This window comes from Sinocyclocheilus anshuiensis, unplaced genomic scaffold, assembly GCF_001515605.1.
Source record: "Sinocyclocheilus anshuiensis isolate Anshui unplaced genomic scaffold, SAMN03320099.WGS_v1.1 scaffold371, whole genome shotgun sequence".
Taxonomy (NCBI): domain Eukaryota; kingdom Metazoa; phylum Chordata; class Actinopteri; order Cypriniformes; family Cyprinidae; genus Sinocyclocheilus; species Sinocyclocheilus anshuiensis.
In genome coordinates this window covers 808,551-829,330 of record NW_015549597.1, presented here as the reverse complement: position 1 = coordinate 829,330, position 20,780 = coordinate 808,551, and the positions used below count along the sequence as shown (strand labels likewise).

The window sequence follows — 20,780 nt, the reverse complement described above, 5'->3', positions numbered from 1 at the left end:
ATATATATCAATATATATACCAAAGCCAAAGCTACATGGCATTAAAATAGAACTCTTGAACAAGACCCATGTCAGCAAGACCATGCAAACTAGAGAATTGCACAAAACAATTCTTTTCATATTTACATGAAAGTTTGCACGACTGCAGTTTACATGGGGTCAGTAAGATTTTTTTAATGTTTTTGAATGAAGTCTCTTATACTCGTCAAAGTTGCATTTATTTAATCAAAAATACAGTAAGAATAGTAATATTGTTAAATATTATTACAATTTAGAATAGCCTAACTTTTTTCAATTTAAATATAATATAAAAAAAAATAATAAATGTTCTGTGTTGGCAAAGTTGAATTTTCAGTAGCTAATACTCTAGTCTACAGGGTCAAGTGATCCTTCAGAAATCATTTTAATATGCTTCTAATATTTGTTGCTTAAGAAATATTTCTTAATATTATCAATGTTGAAAACAGTTGTGCTTAATATTTTTGTGGAACCCTTGATACTTTTTAAGGATTCTTTGATGGACAAAGTTCAAAAGAACAGCATTTATTGAAATATAAATATTTTGTGACATAAATGTCCTTACTATCAATTTAATGCACCCTTGCTGAATATAAGTATTAATTTCTTTACTTAAAGCTGCAGTATGTAACTTTTTTTGGTTAAAAATGATCCGAAATCAATATTTGAGCAAGCCAGTGTTCAAAACTATCACCTTACTTTTTTAATGTTTTCTAATTTGAGTGGTACGGGTAGGTTTTTGCGGGAAATTCGAGCATGGCACTGCGTCATTACGTCACGTCTGTAAACATAAAGAAGTTGTCCCGGCTACTAGGCTATCGCATATGAGGATCCTGCAGGTGGACGATCGTTTATAGCTTTTTCTCACAGCAGCTGGAATAATTAAATGTATCATTTTGATGGCGGATTGTAATCCAGAAAGGATTATGTGTTTATGAAACACATGTGAATGAAATGAAATTATATTCCAGTTATAAATGTGCTTCTGATTACAGATAGCCTGGGATTACACAAGATGTGTATTTTAAAGAAAACCAGTTCGAAGGGAGCATAATTTGCCTTTTGGGTTAAAAGATTTTCTTAATATGAAATTCGAATGGTATGACAATTAGATTAGACCAGGGGTGCCCAAACTCGGTCCTGGAGGGCCGTTTTTGACTGGTAGTATAGACTGATTTTTCTTATAGATTGAAACAAATGTGCTTCAGCCAGGATAAAGAATATGAAAAGTGCTCTGAGTTGCTGCAGAAAAAAAAGAGCAACAACAAAAACATGTTGCTGGAGACGGGCTTATTGAAAATTGAAAAACTGATTGTCTGCCAGCAGGAGGTGCATTGAGAGCGGTAGAACTTGCGGTTTCTCCGGTAATGGCTGTAATCAAAGCAGCACAGCTCATAACTGCTACTTTATCAGATCAAATGAAAATGTCATCGAAACTTTTCTGAAGACAGTCGGTTCCCTTCAGAGATACATTCATATAAAACACCCGCGCCGTGTTATGATTTTGAAACGTGCAGTGCTCATGTTTATTCAACGAAGTCAAACGCCACAAATAAATCAATGTATGGGAAACACTGGTAATGTATATCGAAATATCGGAAATGTGTTTAAAAATCATATCACCGTTATTGAAAAGGCTTATATCGCGATACATATTGATATTGAATTATTGTCCAGCCCTATGTTAACATTAACAATTTGAGAATAAAGTATAACAATAATAATAATATGCACAGTTTTATGTGATATGAGCTCATTTAGATTAAATCACCATTGGTAGTGCGATTTATTGTATTGCTTTTTTCCTCAGTTGGTCAGAACAAACGTGGCAGACTTGTTACTTACTTGTTCAGATGGCAATATCTGGTGAAAATGCTTATTTGAGTCATATATTCCAAGACGTAGGCTAGAATCTGTGAGTGCAAAGTACAATATCCACACCGGTGCGGTGACTGACAGCCACACATGCTCCTCAAAACATTAGATTCATCCGCGCTGGAGCCGTCCCGGAGCACAAACCACGCAAGGAAGATAATTCCGCACACAGCTGCAATTGCAGGTTTTCAAACAGAGATGGCGACAAAGAGGCAAAACTTACGGACTGCAGCTTTAAAAAGAAATAAATAAATCTTACTAACCCCAAACTTTTGAACACTGAACAGTAGTGTATATTAACTTGTTATGTATTGCAACTAACTAGGAGAAAATATGGATAAAAAAGGTTAAATACTGATGCACACCAAATACTATCCAAAAGAACTGGCATCAAAAGCTATCAAATATATCTGGATTTCCCTGTAAACGAGTATAAGTAAAAGCCCACAATCCGCAAATACACATGTATTCCTCTAATGTACAGATTTCATACAGCTTCAGCAGTGCTAGACCTGCCCTACAGATCAGTCCACCCCTTGTTAGGCTGCAGTGACTCAGCTGTCAGTTGCACCACAGAAGCAATCCATCAACACCTAGCAATAACACTACATCACAGCCAGCCTTACATACAGATACATCACCACAGGAAGGAGATTAAAAAGCCTCACAGACACACAGACTCTGCTGTCACCACCATTAGTCACCATGACGCAAACGCTGCACTTTTATTAAAGAGCAGTGTCACACCACACTGCAGAACACATTTACGACAATAACTCAAAAAGACTGGCAATATTAAATTCACAAGACCTTTCATAAAGCACACGCAAAACAAATAGCGAACCAAAAGACGCATTTTTGCTTTTACAAAAGTACTGATTGGTTGTAATCATGGGTAATCCGCATATGTAGAGCTCCTCTTTTGCTATGGGCCTGCATAGCTGACTATGAGGGGGATTTGTGTCCAAAAAATGTGTACTATTCCATCTGACGAGTTCAAGATGGGCCAATTGTTCCTTTAAATGTTGCAGAGGAATCTTTAAATATGAGTGTGTAATAGAAACTAAATGTTTCTAGGATTCCCCTTCACATTCACCCGGCTAATGTGGAATAAAGCTCAGGCGGGTGAGGTTTGCTGAAAAAGGTACGAGAAGCACAGCGGCATGAGATGCTGGACTACTGAACTCACCTCCAAATAACTCCAGATCCCTCAGGCTTTCCGCACTGAGTTTCTCTGACACCCAGCGCTGAGAGAAAGTGAGAAAATATGGTGATTTAATGCACATGCAAACAAAATCAGTCACTTTGACAACCAATCAAGTTCACTCACCAAAAAAGACATGGATCCTGGAGATGGTGATGACAGGTAGCAATACTTTCACAAAGAGTTCAAATCTGCAAAGGAAAAAAAATCAGATTCATGAAATTAGAAGTAGAAAACAACTTTTTTTTTCTGCCCTGATACTTTATGAATTCTTCTATACCACAGTTTTTAGCAGTACCTCAGAACAGTGCTCGGATTCAAATGAGATTGTCTTTATAACACGTATGTAAATAAAATAACACCTTGGGTTTGCTCATTTAGTGTGCAGCATGCAATATGTGCATTTACCAATACAACACAGCTATTTTTAATAAGCAGAGTTATTAATGTATAAACAAATGTGGCATGCCAGCTTACAGGTCGGTATCTTTTAGTTAGTTAGCCATGCAGCGACATGATTATCTCTCAATTATGATAAACAGAGCACGGAGCTTCAGTGTGCTTGTGTAAGTAATACAATATAAATGTTGAACTCACCCTCTGCTGATAAATTTTATGGGTCTTACTCTTACTTTTCTATACCGTCAAATTTCCAGCTATCATCAAAACTGCAGGATGTAACTATGGATGTAACGCATTTCTTCTTCTCGTCTCGCAGTGGGCTGGGTCGTTTGGTGAATGGACGAGTGCCGTTGACGACGCGGCGTCCTCGTGTTCCTATTGGACCAAAGGTTGGATGCGTGTCTCCTCATTGGTCTAAACTCGTGAGCGAATAAAACAGTCTGCGTTCTAGTGTTGCCATATCTTCTTAGTTCTTACTACTGTCGCTTATAAACATGAGCCGTTGCAGGTTGCAGTAAGAATGTCAAACACATACCACCATCTGCCATGGTCAAAACAAAGACGGATTTATTATTACATCTGTCGATATTTATTCTTCTTATTACTAGTATTAGTATTATTAGTATTATTTGCTATAATTAAAAGATTATTTTACTATACTATAATTTTTTTTTTTTGCAACAGTGTAGTTAAGCTTTTTAATCAATGCCTTCTGTATGTTTTCTATGCAGATCAACGAGTTCCTGACTTCTGAGAAATGATTCTATTATTTCAAGGATTATATAAATCAAGGAAAGGATTAATTCAAAACTAAAACAAAACACGATAGTCTTTGTACCATTCTTTATATTGACCGTATAATTTACTGAAATAAGAAATATATATATATATATATATAATTATTATTATTATTATTTAACTGAAAAGGATGGGAACAGGCAACACTGCATTTACGTTCGTCACCAAACGCGTCGCGCAAATTTGACCAAACACAAAACGAGTCCATTGTAAATGACGTAAAACCCAATCTCCGAGAAGTGTGCTGTGCAAGATAGCCTGAAGTGGTAAATACGTTGTGGATAAATAAGGTGTGCACCCACTTTAGAAGATCGCTCTTTTCACGTTATCAGAAACAGGTAAATAAACAAAATGTAAATAAATCCAGGTTTTAGGCTTCGACGCATGCAATGTGAAAGTAATCGAAGCATAATCCGTATACACATAACATTAGCTCAAGGCCTCTCCACGGCCATCAGCGCAGCATTACGAGACAGCGTCTCCTACTTGCTGTTTGGCCCCCAAATATTGAGATATTACGAGAAATTTTTAAAAAGCGAACCAATGAAATGAATTAGCTATGGCAAAAGACAGTAAAGCTGCTGAGAAATACCTATAAGCAGTGCGCGAGCAATAAGACTGTAATTGTTATGCTTCAGTAAATTAGCCTGATAGGGATTATTTACATTACATTATACACTCTGGATTTAACTAGCATTTAACTAACGGTTTTTAACCCCTAATCTGACGCTGTGCAGCCCAACAGCAATGAACTGGAACAAGGGAGGCCCGAGTGGCAAGCGAGGCTTTGGATTCGGGGGATTCTCTCTTGCGAGTGGGAAGAAAGAGGAACCTCGTCCTCCCCAGAAGGCCCACTCTGCATTTGGAGCTTCAGGACCATCAGGTGGATATGGCACGAATCAGCAGCTTTCGTCTTTTTACAAAATAGGAACAAAACGAGCCAATTTCGACGAGGAGAATGCGTAAGTACTTAAATTGTGACCACTTCTACAATGAAAACATTGCTAATGGGATAGTTCACGCCAAAATGAAAACGCGTGAAATCAGTTCAATCTAAAAAGAACATATCTCATTATTTACTCACCCTCATGTTGTTCATAACCTGTTTGACTCCCTGTTTTATGTGGAACACAAAAGTAGATGTGTTTCGGTCACTTTTATTGCTTTTGTTCAGACAATGAAAGCAAAAGGTGCCAAAGAAGACTGTCATTATAACTAATATCTCTGTTTAAGGTTGAGTAAATGAGTTTTAGGTGAATGAAAGAGGCTTTTGCAGTTATTGCTTGAAACGTTTTTTTTTCCATAGTTATTTTGAGGATGATGAAGAGGAGTCTAGCAGTACAGATCTGCCGTATATACCCGCCGAGAACTCTCCCACTAGAAAGCAGTTCCAGTCTGGAGGAGGAGGAGGAGGAGGAGGCTCCGACAGTGAGGATGACCCTCTTGATGCTTTTATGGCTGAGGTGGAGGTGAGAGCTCCTGAAGTGATCTCTTTGAGAAGAGGCAGTGGACAGTGCTGCTGTTTTGCTTTAATTCTTGTTTTTGACTTCTTTCAGGACCAAGCAGAAAAAGACATGAGGAAACTTGAAGAAAAGGAAAAAGAGAAAAAGTTAGCCAAGTAAGATTCTGATATTATCACAGAATTTTTCTAAGACCGTTCATCCAATAATATTTATAGCAGAATGGATGGGAATGGAAGGGGGTTTATGGGTAGAATATGGATTTCCATGGGTGATTGAGCGAGTCGCAGGGAAGTTTTTTTTTTCTCCGCTTGTTTCTTCCAGGGGTATACGGGATGACATTGAAGAGGAGGATGACCAAGTGAGTGACCCCCTTGAAGTTACTACAGCCACTGTATCTTTGCCACAGCAATGACTGTGCCTAACTCCTCTTTCTATTTTTCTTTCTTATATTCTCTATATATCTACATCAGTTTACAGACTGAGCCATTCAAATGTACTTTTGGTGATGGAGTAGGTGTTGTTTTTAAGGTTTTATATGCAGTCTTCAGACTTGTTTTCTTAACCAGTTCATTGATTCTCAGTTATTATCTATTGTCTTTAAATGTTTCCAGGAAGAGTGATTCTTTTGTGACTGAAACGTGAGATTTGAGTCAGTGCTAAGTTAAAATAGCAGTGAACAATTAAAATGAATTTTAATGTCATTGACACCACCTCAGTGCTCAGTAAGTTGTTGGTTTCAGAACTTAATATTTAGTAATTAGTTATTCTAAATCATTTCTTTAACATCATTTTTTTTAACATGCTATGTTTCATTAGACAAATTAATTTCGATGCAGTCTATGGCAACATTTAGATTACTTTTTTGATATTCAGCAGTAAAGACCTGCTGCTGTTTGTTTTGATCTAAATCATTTTTTGCATTATTTGCAGGAAGCATATTTTCGTTACATGGCGGAAAACCCAACAGCTGGGCTGACCCAAGAGGAAGATGAGGAAGAAGTGGACTATGACAGCGATGGAAACCCCATTGCTCCTACGACCAAAAAGATTATCATGCCACTGCCCCCAATAGACCACTCAGACAGTGATTGTTGCATTAATGTCCTGCTGCAGGGATGGCATCTTTTTGTAGGCCTGCTCAGAAGTTTTTATAATAAAAAGCTAATAGTATTTTTTTCATGGTCTTTTGGATTAAACTAGTTTGCAATAATGTGACTATAAAACAGTAAGGCTATTAAAAGCACACTTGAGTTTTCCTGTGATGCTGTAAAATGTTCCCAACAGCTTCTGTAGTCCTATTTAGCCACTTTTGAGCAACCACCTCTTTCAAGACATTGAAAAAGCTTAAAAATCAACAGTGGTGTTTTACTTTTGTATTTTATGTTTTAGAATAAAAGAAAGGTGAAAATATCTCGAGCTTGTGTTAACAACAAACCTTATTTTAGACATTTGATCCATTTAAACAAACATATTGATGTCAGAATAAAGGAACCAGAGGTTTCCCAACTTCTGCTAACTTGTTTCCATGTTTTAGGACTCATTCCTGCAGCTCTATTGATGAGCAAGTACATTGTAGATTATTAGATTGCTCATATCAAGAAGACCCTTGTATATACATTAAAACAAAAGTATATGTAAGCAAGTGCAAATCTTGAGTGGTATGTTTTTATTTCTCTTCTGTCTGTAGATTGACTATCCTCCCTTTGAGAAGAACTTCTATATTGAGCATGAGGAACTCAGCAGTCTGACTGAGGCCGGAGTGGTGGAACTGAGAAAGAAACTCAATCTGAAGGTCAGTGGCAGCACATACACAAATGATCGTTCTCTTTCTTTCAGCCCACATTAACCCATATTAAAAATGAACAGGTTTCAGGTGCAGCTCCTCCTAAACCAGCCACCAGTTTTGCCCATTTTGGATTTGACGAGCAGCTCATGCACCAGATCCGTAAATCTGAGTACACTCAACCCACACCCATCCAGTGCCAGGTGAGCTGCCAAACCCTCCCACAAAAGAACCTTTGTTTGTTTAGGTACTGGTTTATTTTTCTACAGTAATGTGTGTTGTTTCACTAGGGTGTTCCGATAGCTTTGGGTGGCAGAGACATGATTGGCATTGCCAAAACTGGCAGTGGAAAGACTGCTGCTTTCATTTGGCCAATGCTGGTGCACATCATGGACCAGAAGGAGCTGGAGCAGGGAGAGGGACCCATTGCTGTGATCGTCTGCCCCACCAGAGAGCTCTGTCAACAGGTTTAGAGAGAAGGACAAACATACTCTTTCATACTAGGGAAAGGTGTAAAAGATGGAAGGAGATGAAAAATAATTGCTGGGCAAAAGGATTAAATGTTTTTCTTATGTAGTCTTGGTCTTGAATGAAGTTTTTGTAGTGTGTTTTGGGTTTTAGTCACTTAAAAGTGCTTGTCTGTGTGGTTCAGATCCATTCTGAATGCAAGCGCTTCGGGAAGGTGTATGGCCTCCGCTCGGTGGCAGTATATGGAGGCGGCAGCATGTGGGAACAAGCCAAAGCTCTACAGGAAGGAGTCGAAATTGTTGTCTGCACCCCAGTAAGAACATCCTATCTTTTGATACACAACCCAGTTTGACATCTTTCTGTTTACTTGTGAGGGGGTTCCTTCCTTGGTTGTTCTGTTAAAAGCTCTTCTCACATAGGGTCGCCTGATCGATCATGTGAAGAAGAAGGCTACATCTCTGCAGCGAGTGACCTACCTGGTGTTTGATGAAGCTGATCGCATGTTCGATATGGGCTTTGGTATGTGTAAAATGTCACTTTTTTTTGTTTAATCCCACTAATTCGTGTCCTGTTAAAACGCTCAGTCAGTGCATTTCCCAACTGAGATTTCATTACCAAAGTATTGAATTAAAGAATTAGTGAAATATTCTGTCATTTACTCACCCTCGTATTTTATCAAACCCACAAGACTTTCATTCATTGTTTCATTTGGAACAATGAGGGTGGGTAAATACAGAATTTGACTGATTTTTTTTAAGGTGAACTATTCCTTTATGAAACATGAGTACAGTTGTGATGCATTTCATTTAAACTTGATCTGTATTATACAGAATACCAAGTGAGATCCATTGCCAGCCATATCAGACCTGATCGACAGAGTAAGTATCCCTCATATATATATTAATGTGCTGCTTTAAAGCACTTCTACATTCCTGCATTAACCCAATCCAATGCGTTTATTGTACTTAATAGCTCTTCATGACCTCTGATCTCTCACAGCTTTGTTATTCAGTGCAACATTTCGGAAGAAAATTGAAAAGCTGGCACGAGATATTTTGGTCGACCCCATTCGTGTTGTGCAGGGAGACATAGGAGAGGTGCATACTCTTATGCAAGTATTTAAAAATGCACACTGCATTATCTATTTAACCTCTATTTACACATCTTTTCTCATCCTCCCAGGCTAATGAAGATGTCACTCAGATAGTGGAGGTGCTACAGACTGGGCAGGAAAAGTGGGGTTGGCTGACACGCAGACTGGTTGAGTTCACCTCAGCTGGCTCTGTGCTGATCTTTGTCACTAAAAAGACTAACTGTGAGGAACTGGCTACAAATCTCAATCAGGAAGGTTATAGCCTAGGGCTGCTACATGGAGACATGGATCAGAGCGAGAGGAACAAAGTCATCGCTGACTTTAAGAAGAAGAATCTGCCCGTATTAGTAGCTACTGATGTTGCCGGTTAGTTGGGCTTATTTTATCTGTCTAGCTCTATCTGTTCAGAATAAATGAACTATTTCCATTTGTCACCTTTTTTGTATTAATTAAAATTTCTCTTGCACTTCTCAGCTCGTGGGTTGGATATTCCATCTATCCGTACAGTTGTGAACTACGATGTAGCACGAGACATTGACACACATACACATCGAATTGGTAGAACAGGTCGTGCAGGAGAGAAGGGTTTAGCTTACACTCTGCTCACCACTAAAGACACTTCATTTGCTGGTGACCTGGTTCGAAATTTAGAGGGAGCCAATCAGAGTGTTTCAAAGGAGCTGATGGACCTGGCAATGCAGGTCAAACAATGACATGACATGAATACAATAAACACCTTTCATAGTACAACATGTTTCACAGACTTGCTCATCAACTTTTCATTACTTTTTTCTTTTTTTTTTTCCTAGAATCCCTGGTTCAGGAAGTCCCGCTTTAAGGGAGGGAAAGGGAAGAGGCTAAATATTGGAGGTGGAGGCCTGGGTTACAGAGAGAGACCAGGCCTTGGATCTGAATCCACTGTTAGTTTGGCTTTACTTTTGCTTGCTTGCTTTATGTAATTATTTATTTTTAACAATTTATTATATATATATAAAAAAATTATTCTCTTCTGCCGCTCCCCCCTTTTATTTTGTCTCCAATGATTTTTCGTAATTACAGACAGAAACCACAGCTAATTCATAGCTAATGCTTTAATTATATTTATTGTATCTTAAATTGATTCAAACAGGAGCGCAGTAGTAGTGGTGGTTCTGCTCTTGGTAACTATGAAGCCTACAAACCATCAACTGGGGCCATGGGAGACCGTATGTCTGCCCTGAAGCAAGCATTTCAGGTAAAAAAATGTTTTATTTTTTTTTATTTTGTCTTGATCACGTCTTTCACTGAATTTCTTTTGCCTCCCACTCTTAAAGGGGTGGTTGATCAGCTTTTTTCGAAGGCTTGATTGTGTTTTTGGGGTGCAGTGTAACACGTGTTCATGTTTAGTTTTTAAAAAAGCACATTATTTTTTTACATATTTTACCTTTATTCTACATTGCTGTTTCCGTTCTCATCAAAACGTTCTGTTGAGTTCCTGGTTCTATGAAGCCCCTCCCTCAGAAATACGTAATCGGGCTCAGATTGGTTAGCTTTGCACTTTGTCCGAAAACATCACGCCCCCTTACCATAACGGGTAGATGCATGTTCCCGGGGGCAGGTTTACGTAAACATGGGGGTTAGTGATGTCTCAAACCTGGGAAGAAGCTTGTTGTAGTCCCTACCAGTCTTTTTTGTAGTCCTTAAACAGTGATTTCTTTGCATTGAACTTTGAGCATTATTTATGCTCTTAACAGCAACATTACACACTAATTTAAGTTAAAAAAGTAAAATCATACTCAACATCCCCTTCAAGTTCCTCAGTAAAGATATATAGTTGTATGTACCAATTTATGAATTTTGTTTGACTGCTCTTGCTTTCCCTCAGTCTCAGTATAAAAACCACTTTGTGGCAGCGTCTGGTCTTCCTCCAAAACTCACCACAAAGTCCAGCAGCTCCTCCGGGTGGACCAGTGCGGGAAGTCTAAGTTCTTTGCCTTCAGGAGCACCAGAGGGGCCTGACAGAACCCACCTGTCCTACTCTCCATCGTCCTCTTCCTCGTTTTCCTCCATGCTGCCGCCCCCTGCCCTCAGCTTGGGCACCAAAATGAGCGGCTTCAGCAGTGCAGGCTCCCTGAGCTCAGTTTCAGACTTTTACTCTAGCTCTTCTTCAAAAGAGGGGTCCCGTAGCGATAGGAATGCTGACGACAGGGGCCATCGTGGAGATAGTCATTATCGTCACAGTGACAGGCATAGTGGCGGAGACCGTGATCGCTACGCAGAAAGGGACCGGCATAGTGACAGAGATCGTCACAGCGATAGCCGAAACGGTGAAGGGAGCCATAGGGACAGAGAGGGACGGTCAGAAAGAGATGGGGGCGAGAGGTCAGGGACTCATAAAGACAGCTTTGCAGTTCCTGATCCCCCCAAACGTAAGAAAAGCAGATGGGACAATTAAAGTGTACAGGAAAGAAGCCGTCGTCAACTGTTCTTTGATCAGAATATACAGCTGACCCAGTCTCCCTAGCAGTGTCTTTACCTGTCTGCTTGTCTTTTTGTCTGTATGTAAGATGAAGCTGTTTTAAGGGTGCCTAGGAGACTCCCACCCCATCACCCTGGTCATTTACCAGAAATAAATGCATCCATTACAGGCTGTTTCAGCCTAAGTGTTGTGTTAAAGTAGATGTGACTGTTCGGTGGCACGCAAGTTGTTTCTTTCTGAAGAAACGAATTGAATAAGAAATGTTGGCTGTGTGACAGAAAAAATAACAACAAAAAAAATGTTTCAAAAATGTTAATAGTTGACAACTTTTTTTGTATTACTGTGTGCTGCTTCACAAACTATTTGTCAACTATATATTTTGTTTAAGACTTTAAAATTTTCCAGCGTGTTTTAATGTGTGCTGTCATGTTTCAAACACCACCATTTTTAAGTTTTTAACGTCCATTAATGGGTTTCACTCATACTTGTTAATATTTGGAATTCGAATGCTTTTTAGTCGTCTGTTTTCTGTGGTGCCCAGCATGTAGTATAGTTCAAGCTGAAGGAATGAAGTCTACCGTAAATCCACGCACACTGACATCAGTGAATCTACAATAAAATCTATGTACATGATCTTGCATTCCCTTGCTCCATTTCCATCTCACAATCTAAACCTGACTGTAGAAACATGATGATCTTTATTATTTTGGATACTCTAGTGTACAATTCTGTCTGTGGTCATGTTTCTGAATTAATAAAAAAAAGAGGATGCAAAAAGACTTAGAGGTTGGTTTTCTTTTCAGATAATTTATGTCATTTTGATATTTAAAATAAGCAATCATTTGGTATAGCTTCTAATACAACGTGTCCTTAAATGGGGCATAGTTTATTCTGAGTAATGAGAAATTAATGATTTTCACCTGTGATAAATTGATTGAGTAAATTAGCAGGTCCAGAGAAAAATTATGCTTGTCATGAGAGAGGTGGAGCCATCCGGATTTTCAGCTGTATAAATTTGGATGGTGGACCGCTAATGCATCATTGAAATGCAAGCTTAGCAACAATGGGGTTCTAGCAAGTTGGATTTGGATTGGTGGTTCTTCTTGCTCTGGGATTCTCTGACGCTCTATTGAGATCCAGAGGAAGAAATGATTGGACCCCAAGTGTCTTTATGTCTAGGGCACTAGTTCAGAAGACTGACTTCAGGATACCTCCAATTGCCCAGCGATGTGGCCCTGGTAATCCTGCATCTGCACCTCAAGGATTTCCTGCTCCGTTTCCTGTCCAAACACCAACCAGGAGTGATTTTAGAAGGCCTTCTCAAGATCTTTTTGGTGTTCAATCAAAGGAACTGATGCTGGGTCCAGTGACAAAACTGACATGGAGGTTTCCAAGCCCACCAGAAGAATCACAGCAGCCAGACATTCCTTTTGAGTTACGCCATCCTGTCCCTGCCAACAGTGTAGCAGCTCAGTGTGGTGAGAATTCAATATATGTGGAGGTGATGGAAGACTTCTTTGGGACTGGGAAGCCATTGAGGTCATCTGCTCTTACACTGGGAAGCTGTACTGCAACTGGGGAAGACCCTTCTGCTCAAGTGCTTGTCTTTGAGTCTGAAATGCATAGATGTGGCAGTGTAGTAATGGTGAGGTTTCAATTTTCCATTCTATGGTTCTGATTGGTTTCTGTGACTACTATGGCTCCATTTTATTCAGATGGCTGAACATGAGATTGTCTATACCTTCAGACTTCTCTACACTCCACAAGAGGCTTCATATGGTGTTCCTGTTAGGAGCAGTAGTGCGGTGGTTGGTATTGAGTGTCACTATTCAAGGTGAGGGCAGAATTCAAGGTTGCTGGATGTACTAAAGCAAGGGTGCCCAAACTCTGTCCTGGAGGGCTGGTGTCCTGCAGAGTCTAGCTCCAACCCCAATTGGACACACCTGAACAGCTAATCAAGCTCTTACTAGGCGTACTAGAAACTTCCCAGCAGGTGTTGAGGTGAGTTGGAGCTGAACTCAGCAGGACACCAGCTCTCCAGGACTGAGTTTGGGCACCCTTGTACTAAAGCCACTGTAAGGTGATGGCTTATTTAACCCTCTTGCAGACTGCATAATGTGAGCAGCGATTCCTTGGTGCCCACTTGGATCCATATACCTCTACTAAAGTTGCCGAGGACGTATGTGTTCTCCCTCAAACTCATGACTGGTTGGTATACCAAACTCTTTCATAGCACTCCAGTGCTTGTGGACCTGTGCTAAATTTTGTTTTTGCAGATGACTGGAGATTCGAGAGCCCTTCTAACCAATATTTCCTGGGTGATATCATAAATCTTGATGCATCTGTGCATTCATACAGCCGTGTATAGCCGTGCGTTTGTGGACAGCTGCGTGGCTACAGTAGTCTGATGTCACATCTGTCCCCAGATACTCCTTTTGAGAACAATGGGTAAGTGGTGCACCTCGTGTGTCCCACACTCTAGATGTATTGCAAGATGTTTAACTTGGTTCCTTTCCCAGGTGCCTGGTTGATGCCAAGCTCCAGGTCTCACTTTATGCCCTGAACTCAAGGTGACAAGTTGCAGTTTCAGCTGGAGGCTTTTAGGTTCCAGCAACCAGACAGTGGAGTGGTATGTGACTGATTGCAAGATGTTTAACTTGGTTCCTTTCCCAGGTGCCTGGTTGATGCCAAGCTCCAGGTCTCACTTTATGCCCCGAACTCAAGGTGACAAGTTGCAGTTTCAGCTGGAGGCTTTTAGGTTCCAGCAACCAGACAGTGGACTGGTATGTGACCAACACTTTGTATGCTGTGCTACCATTTGTCTACAAACAACGGTCTTTGCAGGTCTACATCACATGCATGGTGAAGGTGGCTGTAGCAAGAACTCCCAAGTCCTGAACCGAAAGCTTGTTTGTTCTATGCTAATGGGTATGTTCCAGGAATATGGCTGTGGCCAAAAATAACTGGAAGTGACTTCTGTTGACTTAATTTAAAAAAAAAAAAAAAAAAAAAAAAAAAAAGGTCCTAATAGGTTGTGAACTCCTACAACTGTTTGTATCCTGTTTTGCTAGCACTCCCATTTAAGCCAAATCCCCTGTAATCAACCACAATTCCTATAATTTGGCAATTATGGTGATGTGTGAAGCTGTTAACTTTCTGTGCACTGACTGAATTGTGTACACTATGACTAAATGGTGCCAGAAGCCTTACTTCAGTGCAAACACTGGTTAGGGTGGGGAATGTAATGACTTAAGGGCAACTATATTCTGTTGCATACTTGATAAAGCTTCCTCTGGAATGCACTGAAAATATCTAGTGAACTTTGAGCAGTGCACCTGTATGGTGGCAACTATTCCAACTCTAGTATCTTAAGTGTTCCACAAACATCTAGCACCTAGAAAGCCTCATGTGTTACCTCCTATGTCTTGCTTTACTGGTTGCCATTAAATTCAAGGCGCTAATGCTTAGACAAGTCACCAGATACTTCTGCAAGGCTACCACCAAAATTTGCTGAATTGATGTACCTTTTGAGTGTTAAATACAGGTTTTCAGTCTGTTTGAAGTAGTTTACAATGTGTTAAGTTAAAATGGTGTGCAATTTAAGAGTCAAGAGTTCTTCCAGGTTTCATCAGTTTTTGAAAGATCCTCAGTTTTTTTCCCCTAGTGCAAGGTAATTTTCTACTTGTTCAGATTAAGAGTCAAGAGTTCTTCCAGGTTTCATCAGTTTTTGAAAGATCCTCAGTTTTTTTTTTTTCCCCTAGTGCAAGGTAATTTTCTACTTGTTCAGACAAATTGAATCACTTTTGTGCAGAGATTTGTTGCACTGTCTTATGCAGGGTTGTTTTGTGCTCCGGTTTATACATAATGCAGGCCAGCTAGCAAGATAAACCTCACTCCTCTGATCTCAAGAGGTGCACTAGTAGCCAACTTATACTAGAGACTGCAGTCTTTAGCCTCCTTGTTAGTGTGCCATACCTCCTACTTGGAGAAGGTCAGTTAAAACCAATGGTGTTACATGTACGTAACTTTAATGCAAGGATAGCCATTCAATCAAAAAAGGGCGAAAGATGTTGCAGAGGTTGTTTTGTGCTCTCTGTAGTTCCTTATTCACTTAAAAGCAGTGAATTCAAACTCCTTATTCTAAAAGCTTTCTTGACATGTCATTCTCTCCAGAAAGAAATGTATAAAAAGTATGATATACATTTATATAATGTATAGATATATAAGCATAAAAATATAAGTATAATATTTATTTCAATAAAGCAAATAAAACTACCAGTAAGATGTTTGGTGTAACTTTTTTTTTTTTTTAAATGTAATGTTTAAAAATTAATAAAAAAAAAAACAACGGGCTGCTTGTGTATGAAAGTTTTTCAAACTGTTCCTGGGGCCTGTACCATGAAGCCGGATTGTCTGGCTAGCCAGGTAAGTTTCAGTTTAGTTTGCACCAATCCTGGGTTTTAGGTACCATGAATGTGGCCTGGCTTTTAGCTGCGTTCATTGCCATGGTAACTTCCACAGCTAGCCTGCTCCGGGGCAGGTTATGTTCCGAGTTAGAGATCTCAAACTGAAATTGGACCAATCAGATGTGAGCAAAGTGACATGTCTGACACAAAAAAGTCACTCCCCCAGTTTATCTTGCTCCAAATTAAAGGTCACTAGTACTAAAAAAATGTCTGGCTTTAATGATTATTACTTAGTTATTTTATATGATTTATATAATTATATTACTTATATTGTCATTAATCCATTACGCATAAGCAATTTTAGTTTATCAGTTATTATAAATCATTTATTTTAAATTAATGTTAATATATACAGATTGTATGTAATATAAATAAGCTGTAGAATCAAGCAAAACCTTTAACCTTTAACCAAGGCTCGTGATTGGCTGTTCGCCAGTGATGTCACACATTCATGAGCACGTGCTCCACAAACTCAGGATCAAAGCTTGAGTTGACAAAGAAAGTTGATGATCAGCATCATGGTACCAACAAAGCCGGTTTGGTTTTGTCAACTTGAAACTAATCCTGTAACTCTGAATTTGTTCATCTACCATCATGGTACAGGCCCCTGGAGCCTCCCCTGCAGTATATTTCCTTTATTAGACACTCCCAGTTTAAGTCATTGAGTACTCCACTAATCAACTGATGAGTTAATTCAGCTGGGTTATCTCAAAATGAGGGAGACTCTAAAAATAAATCCTCTATAAAAAGAAGAAGAAATAATGTTCAGTATGTTGGTGATTCAAAAAATGGCTATGGTAGGGTGACCATACGTGCCATTTTTCCCGGGCGTGTCCTGGCCAGGATTTCTATATTGGCTAAAATATCTAGGTTTTGGCTTTGTTTGCGTGTGCAGACCGATCAGTGTATGAAATCAAAATACCATACAGATGGTTCTTTTTGCTTTTGAAATGCTCTCGAGGTACTTTGATGTCAAACACTGATCAAGCTGAGCCGCGCTGCTTTTAAGTCGAACACACATCCTATGTACGCGTAATTGCATCGCTTTGACCGTAGATCCCACCTTCTCACACACACCATGATTGGTCAATTATGTACAATGTCTGCATGTTATTGGTCAAACTACTTTTCGATCATTACCTTCAGCAAGCATGAAAACAGGAAAACAAAGCCAAAACAAATCCTGGCAAGGACGCATCCGGGAAAAATGGCACGTATGGTCACCCTAGGCTATGGGGTTGAGGCAAGCAGTGTTTGGGAAGTTATTGGTGTTTGTTCTTGGTTTATCTGAAGCACAATGGCAAGGTAGATCAATGCAAAACCCTGTAATGCTTAAGCTTCAACAGCCAGTACCAGGTTCACTGCAGCCTGAAACCAGGATGTCTCGGAGTCCACCAAAATATGATCCTAACAGTCCTGTACTAGCACCACAAAGGTTTCCTATCAAGACACAAGCCAGGAGTGACTTTGGAAAGCCTTCTCAAAATCTTTTTGGTGTTCAGTCAAAGGAACTGTTGCACCAACAGTGATGTTGTGTTGCTGTTGTTTTTTTCTGGGTGTGTATAGGTTTCTCTGAGCAACACTTACACTTCTAACCCCTTTAGGTGACTGAAAATGAGCTTGTCTATACATTCTCCATCATCTACACTCCACAAGAGGCTTCATATGGTGGTCTTATTGTCAGGGGCAGTGGTTAGTATTGAGTGTCACTATCCAAGGTAAGGACTAAATTCAGGATTTTTAGGTGTCCTAATGACTGGTTGGTAGAATGCAACTTTCACTAGTGCCATCTTTGTGTGAACCTTTACTAATATAATTTCTCAACAGATGACTGGAGATTTGAGAGGCCTTCTAATCAGTATTTCTTGAGTGACATCATCAACTTTGAAGCCTCCGTAAGGTCATACAATCATGTTCCTTTCCGTGTGTGTGTGGACAACTATGTGGCTACGGCAGTCCCTGATGTCAGTGCTGCCCCCAGATATCCTTTATTGAGAATAAAGGGTAAGGAGTCCTTTGTGGAACTGCCACATTTCCATGAGGACGAGGTCTGACTAGATTCAGATTCTGACTACACTTTAGGTGTATGGTTGACGCCAAAATCACAGGCTCCAAGTCTCACTTCATGACCCAGTCTCAAGGTGATAAGCTGCAGTTTCAGCTGGAGGCTTTCAGGTTCCAGCAAGTAGACTGTGTGGATTGGAATGTATGTAACATAGTTGTGCTATACTTTGTATGATATGCCGCCATAGTGTGCTAACAACTGTTTGCAGGTCTACATTACATGCATTGTTAAGGCGACTGCAGCATCCAACCCAACAAGTCCTGAGCAGAAAGCTTGTTCGTTCATTCTCTGCTAATGGGTATGTTAACTGAAACTTGAGATGTAAGGGTAAATGTGGTTGTGCAAGTAATTAACATATGTTCGGCAGGTGGGTTTCTTCGGATGAATCTGACCAGGTGTGTGACTGCTGTGACACAACCTGTAGCACCAGGAGTGGAATTGATAAGCTTCTTATAGGTATAAACTAACTCTGCAACTTTTTGGCTATTGCCATGTAGAAGGCTTTCTCACAATTTGTTTGTTCCTCAGATCTATGGTGGGAGAGTGTCTCTGCAGGCCCGGTGTCAAGGGGGGGCTTGATGTTCTGATGCTCCCCTGCAATGATCTGAAGGACCCACCCCTCCACACCCGGAATACGATTTTAAATGCGGAAATCTAAACAAACGCGTTTTCAAACGAGGGGAACCCCTCGGATCTGATTTGTGCCACCTCAAATTCAATTTGACACCCTCCAACCCCTCGAACTACACAGTTTTAACCATTCCATGCGGACGGTCACCGGTGTATTTAGAGCATTCACTGCTAAATTCAAACGGGCTTTGTCTGGAGCTGAGCCAGAGATGCATTCAGAGTTTTTCATAGCTTATCACTACAATCCAGTGTTTTAAACCACATACAATTTATTTTAGGTTTCAGACATTTAAATTTAATTAGGCTACTAGCAAAAAAAGACATTTGTTAAATACTCGATGTTTGTGAGTTTGTTAAATGCACTGGTGTCTAAGGAAAGCGGCAATACTAGGCTAATCCTTTCAATTAAAATCTGGCGATGTGTTTTATTCACATAAACGTTGTGCAGGTAACTTTAAAAAGTTCACTTTATTCTTCTCCTAGTTCAACAGTGACTTTCCCTTAATGGAAATTGATATGATTCCCTTAATGAGCATTAAAAAAAAACAAAAACACTTTTTTTAAAACTACAAACACATTTACTTACACACATTGGACAGTCGGAAAGCCCCCTCCAAGCCCCTAAAGGATTACTCCGTCAGTTTTGAACGTACAGATAAGAACAATACATCACTCGAAACTGTAAAGGGTCTACTTTTATTTGTATTATTTTACATAATAACAACAAAACTTTGTGCTTTTGTAAAATAAAGAAAACAAACTGTTGGTCTGGTCTTGGTCTCCGCGATCTTCATTTAGAAACGCGTCACTAAAATGTTCTGAAACTCAGCAAATACTCGACAAAAAGACATGAGAGATATATCTAAAGAAAGCTTGACATGTCTACTTTTAATCGAAGCAAGTCTTATCGAAAACAAATATTTTGTGATAAAGTAATCCATATGAAACCAACGCGATGTCCAGTCTTTCCCATCTGGCTTCATTATCTCTAATTAGATCATGCCCACGTACTTTTGCTTTTGATATTACAATAGTCCACATGAGACGCGCGGCATGTAAACGCGCACATCACAGCAAACAAAGCAGCAAGGCTTTTCCTCAAGTTCATCTCGGCTACTTCGTTTCTGGAAGAAGACTCGCTGAGAGGAATAAGACAGAATTTACCTCAGAAAAAGACGAGCTGAGAGGAATAAGACAGAATTTACCTCAGAAAAAGACGTGCTGAGAGGAATAAGCTTTGGATTACCTCAGAAAAAGAAGAACGTGGCGGCTTGATCCAGCGGAGATCATTTCAAGTCTTTTTTTATTAACCTACTTTCATTAGTTGTCACATAACTTGTACACATTTTACTAGTTAGAATTTTTCCAAACTATAATTCCTGACTAAATGTATAATCAAGTGAAACAATATGAAGTTTCATTCACTGCATCTAAATGTCTCTTTTTTGAATGTTCTATAAAATAGACAGCAATACGATATAAAAAAGTAATAAAAAGTAATATAAAAGTAATGTGAGTTATAATGTTAATAGCATAATGTTAGAGTAAGAATGATTAGACAAAAGTTTACTGTGATACACTCTGTTCGCGAATATATGTAGATGTTTATAACTATAGTTTCCCATACATAAAATGTTGTTGTATTGTATAATAGGCCTAAAAAGCATGTTTGTGTTATAATGTGATAAATGTGATAATGATAAAATGTAATTTATTCCTGTGATCAACAGGGGCGGTTCTAGACCACAGTAACTGGGGGGGGCCAGACAGGGGCCACTTGTGCTTTTAGGGGGCACAATTTTAAAATTCATCTTAAACTACTTTAAGTAGCCTATTATTCATTCAGTAATTTTTCACCATGTCATGTATCGCTGCAATCTAGATGTAATCTATAACAATTTCAACTAAAATGAATGTTTCATCATGTTTCATTTATTTGACAAATAATTTTGTATTGTAGTGTCAGAGGCATCATTTTTGAGGTGGCACGAATAAAGGGGGTGGGGGGCTCTCATGCTTGTCATATGACACACAGCAGCCACAAACAGATATAGGCT

The 20,780-nt window shown here is 39.4% G+C and overlaps 2 protein-coding genes and 1 pseudogene across 4 annotated transcripts in view; 2 read left to right on the top strand and 1 right to left on the bottom strand.

Annotated features, from left to right (window-relative positions):
- The window catches only part of LOC107658471 (STE20-related kinase adapter protein alpha-like), an 18,360-nt gene extending 14,435 nt beyond the window's left edge, over positions 1 to 3,925 (bottom strand). Inside the window, exons 1-3 of one of the 2 annotated variants that reach the window (XM_016447032.1) lie at positions 3,695 to 3,925; positions 3,224 to 3,288; positions 3,083 to 3,140 (exon numbers count right to left, since the gene is read on the bottom strand). The gene's annotated coding sequence lies outside the window, so the exon portion shown is untranslated. The remainder of the gene's footprint in view (positions 1 to 3,082; positions 3,141 to 3,223; positions 3,289 to 3,694) is intronic. The other variant, XM_016447035.1, reaches the window with a different exon arrangement.
- Positions 3,926 to 4,476: 551 nt separating this feature from the next.
- LOC107658468 (ATP-dependent RNA helicase DDX42-like) lies at positions 4,477 to 11,547 on the top strand. Of its 2 annotated transcripts, none has more exons than XM_016447030.1 (18): positions 4,477 to 4,587; positions 5,035 to 5,259; positions 5,604 to 5,766; positions 5,854 to 5,915; positions 6,082 to 6,118; positions 6,691 to 6,841; positions 7,446 to 7,552; positions 7,627 to 7,746; positions 7,834 to 8,010; positions 8,196 to 8,324; positions 8,431 to 8,530; positions 8,842 to 8,889; positions 9,011 to 9,108; positions 9,194 to 9,470; positions 9,579 to 9,805; positions 9,914 to 10,024; positions 10,234 to 10,338; positions 10,969 to 11,547. In XM_016447030.1, exons 2-18 carry the CDS (start codon positions 5,045 to 5,047, stop codon positions 11,536 to 11,538), a joined length of 2,697 nt encoding a protein of 898 aa, XP_016302516.1. In that variant the 5' UTR covers positions 4,477 to 4,587; positions 5,035 to 5,044; the 3' UTR covers positions 11,539 to 11,547. The 2 variants fall into 2 exon arrangements, with proteins under 2 accessions (XP_016302516.1, XP_016302515.1); XM_016447029.1 differs by having other exon boundaries at positions 4,478 to 4,635.
- Positions 11,548 to 12,574: 1,027 nt separating this feature from the next.
- Positions 12,575 to 20,780, top strand: part of LOC107658412 (zona pellucida sperm-binding protein 3-like) — a 21,125-nt pseudogene continuing 12,919 nt past the window's right edge.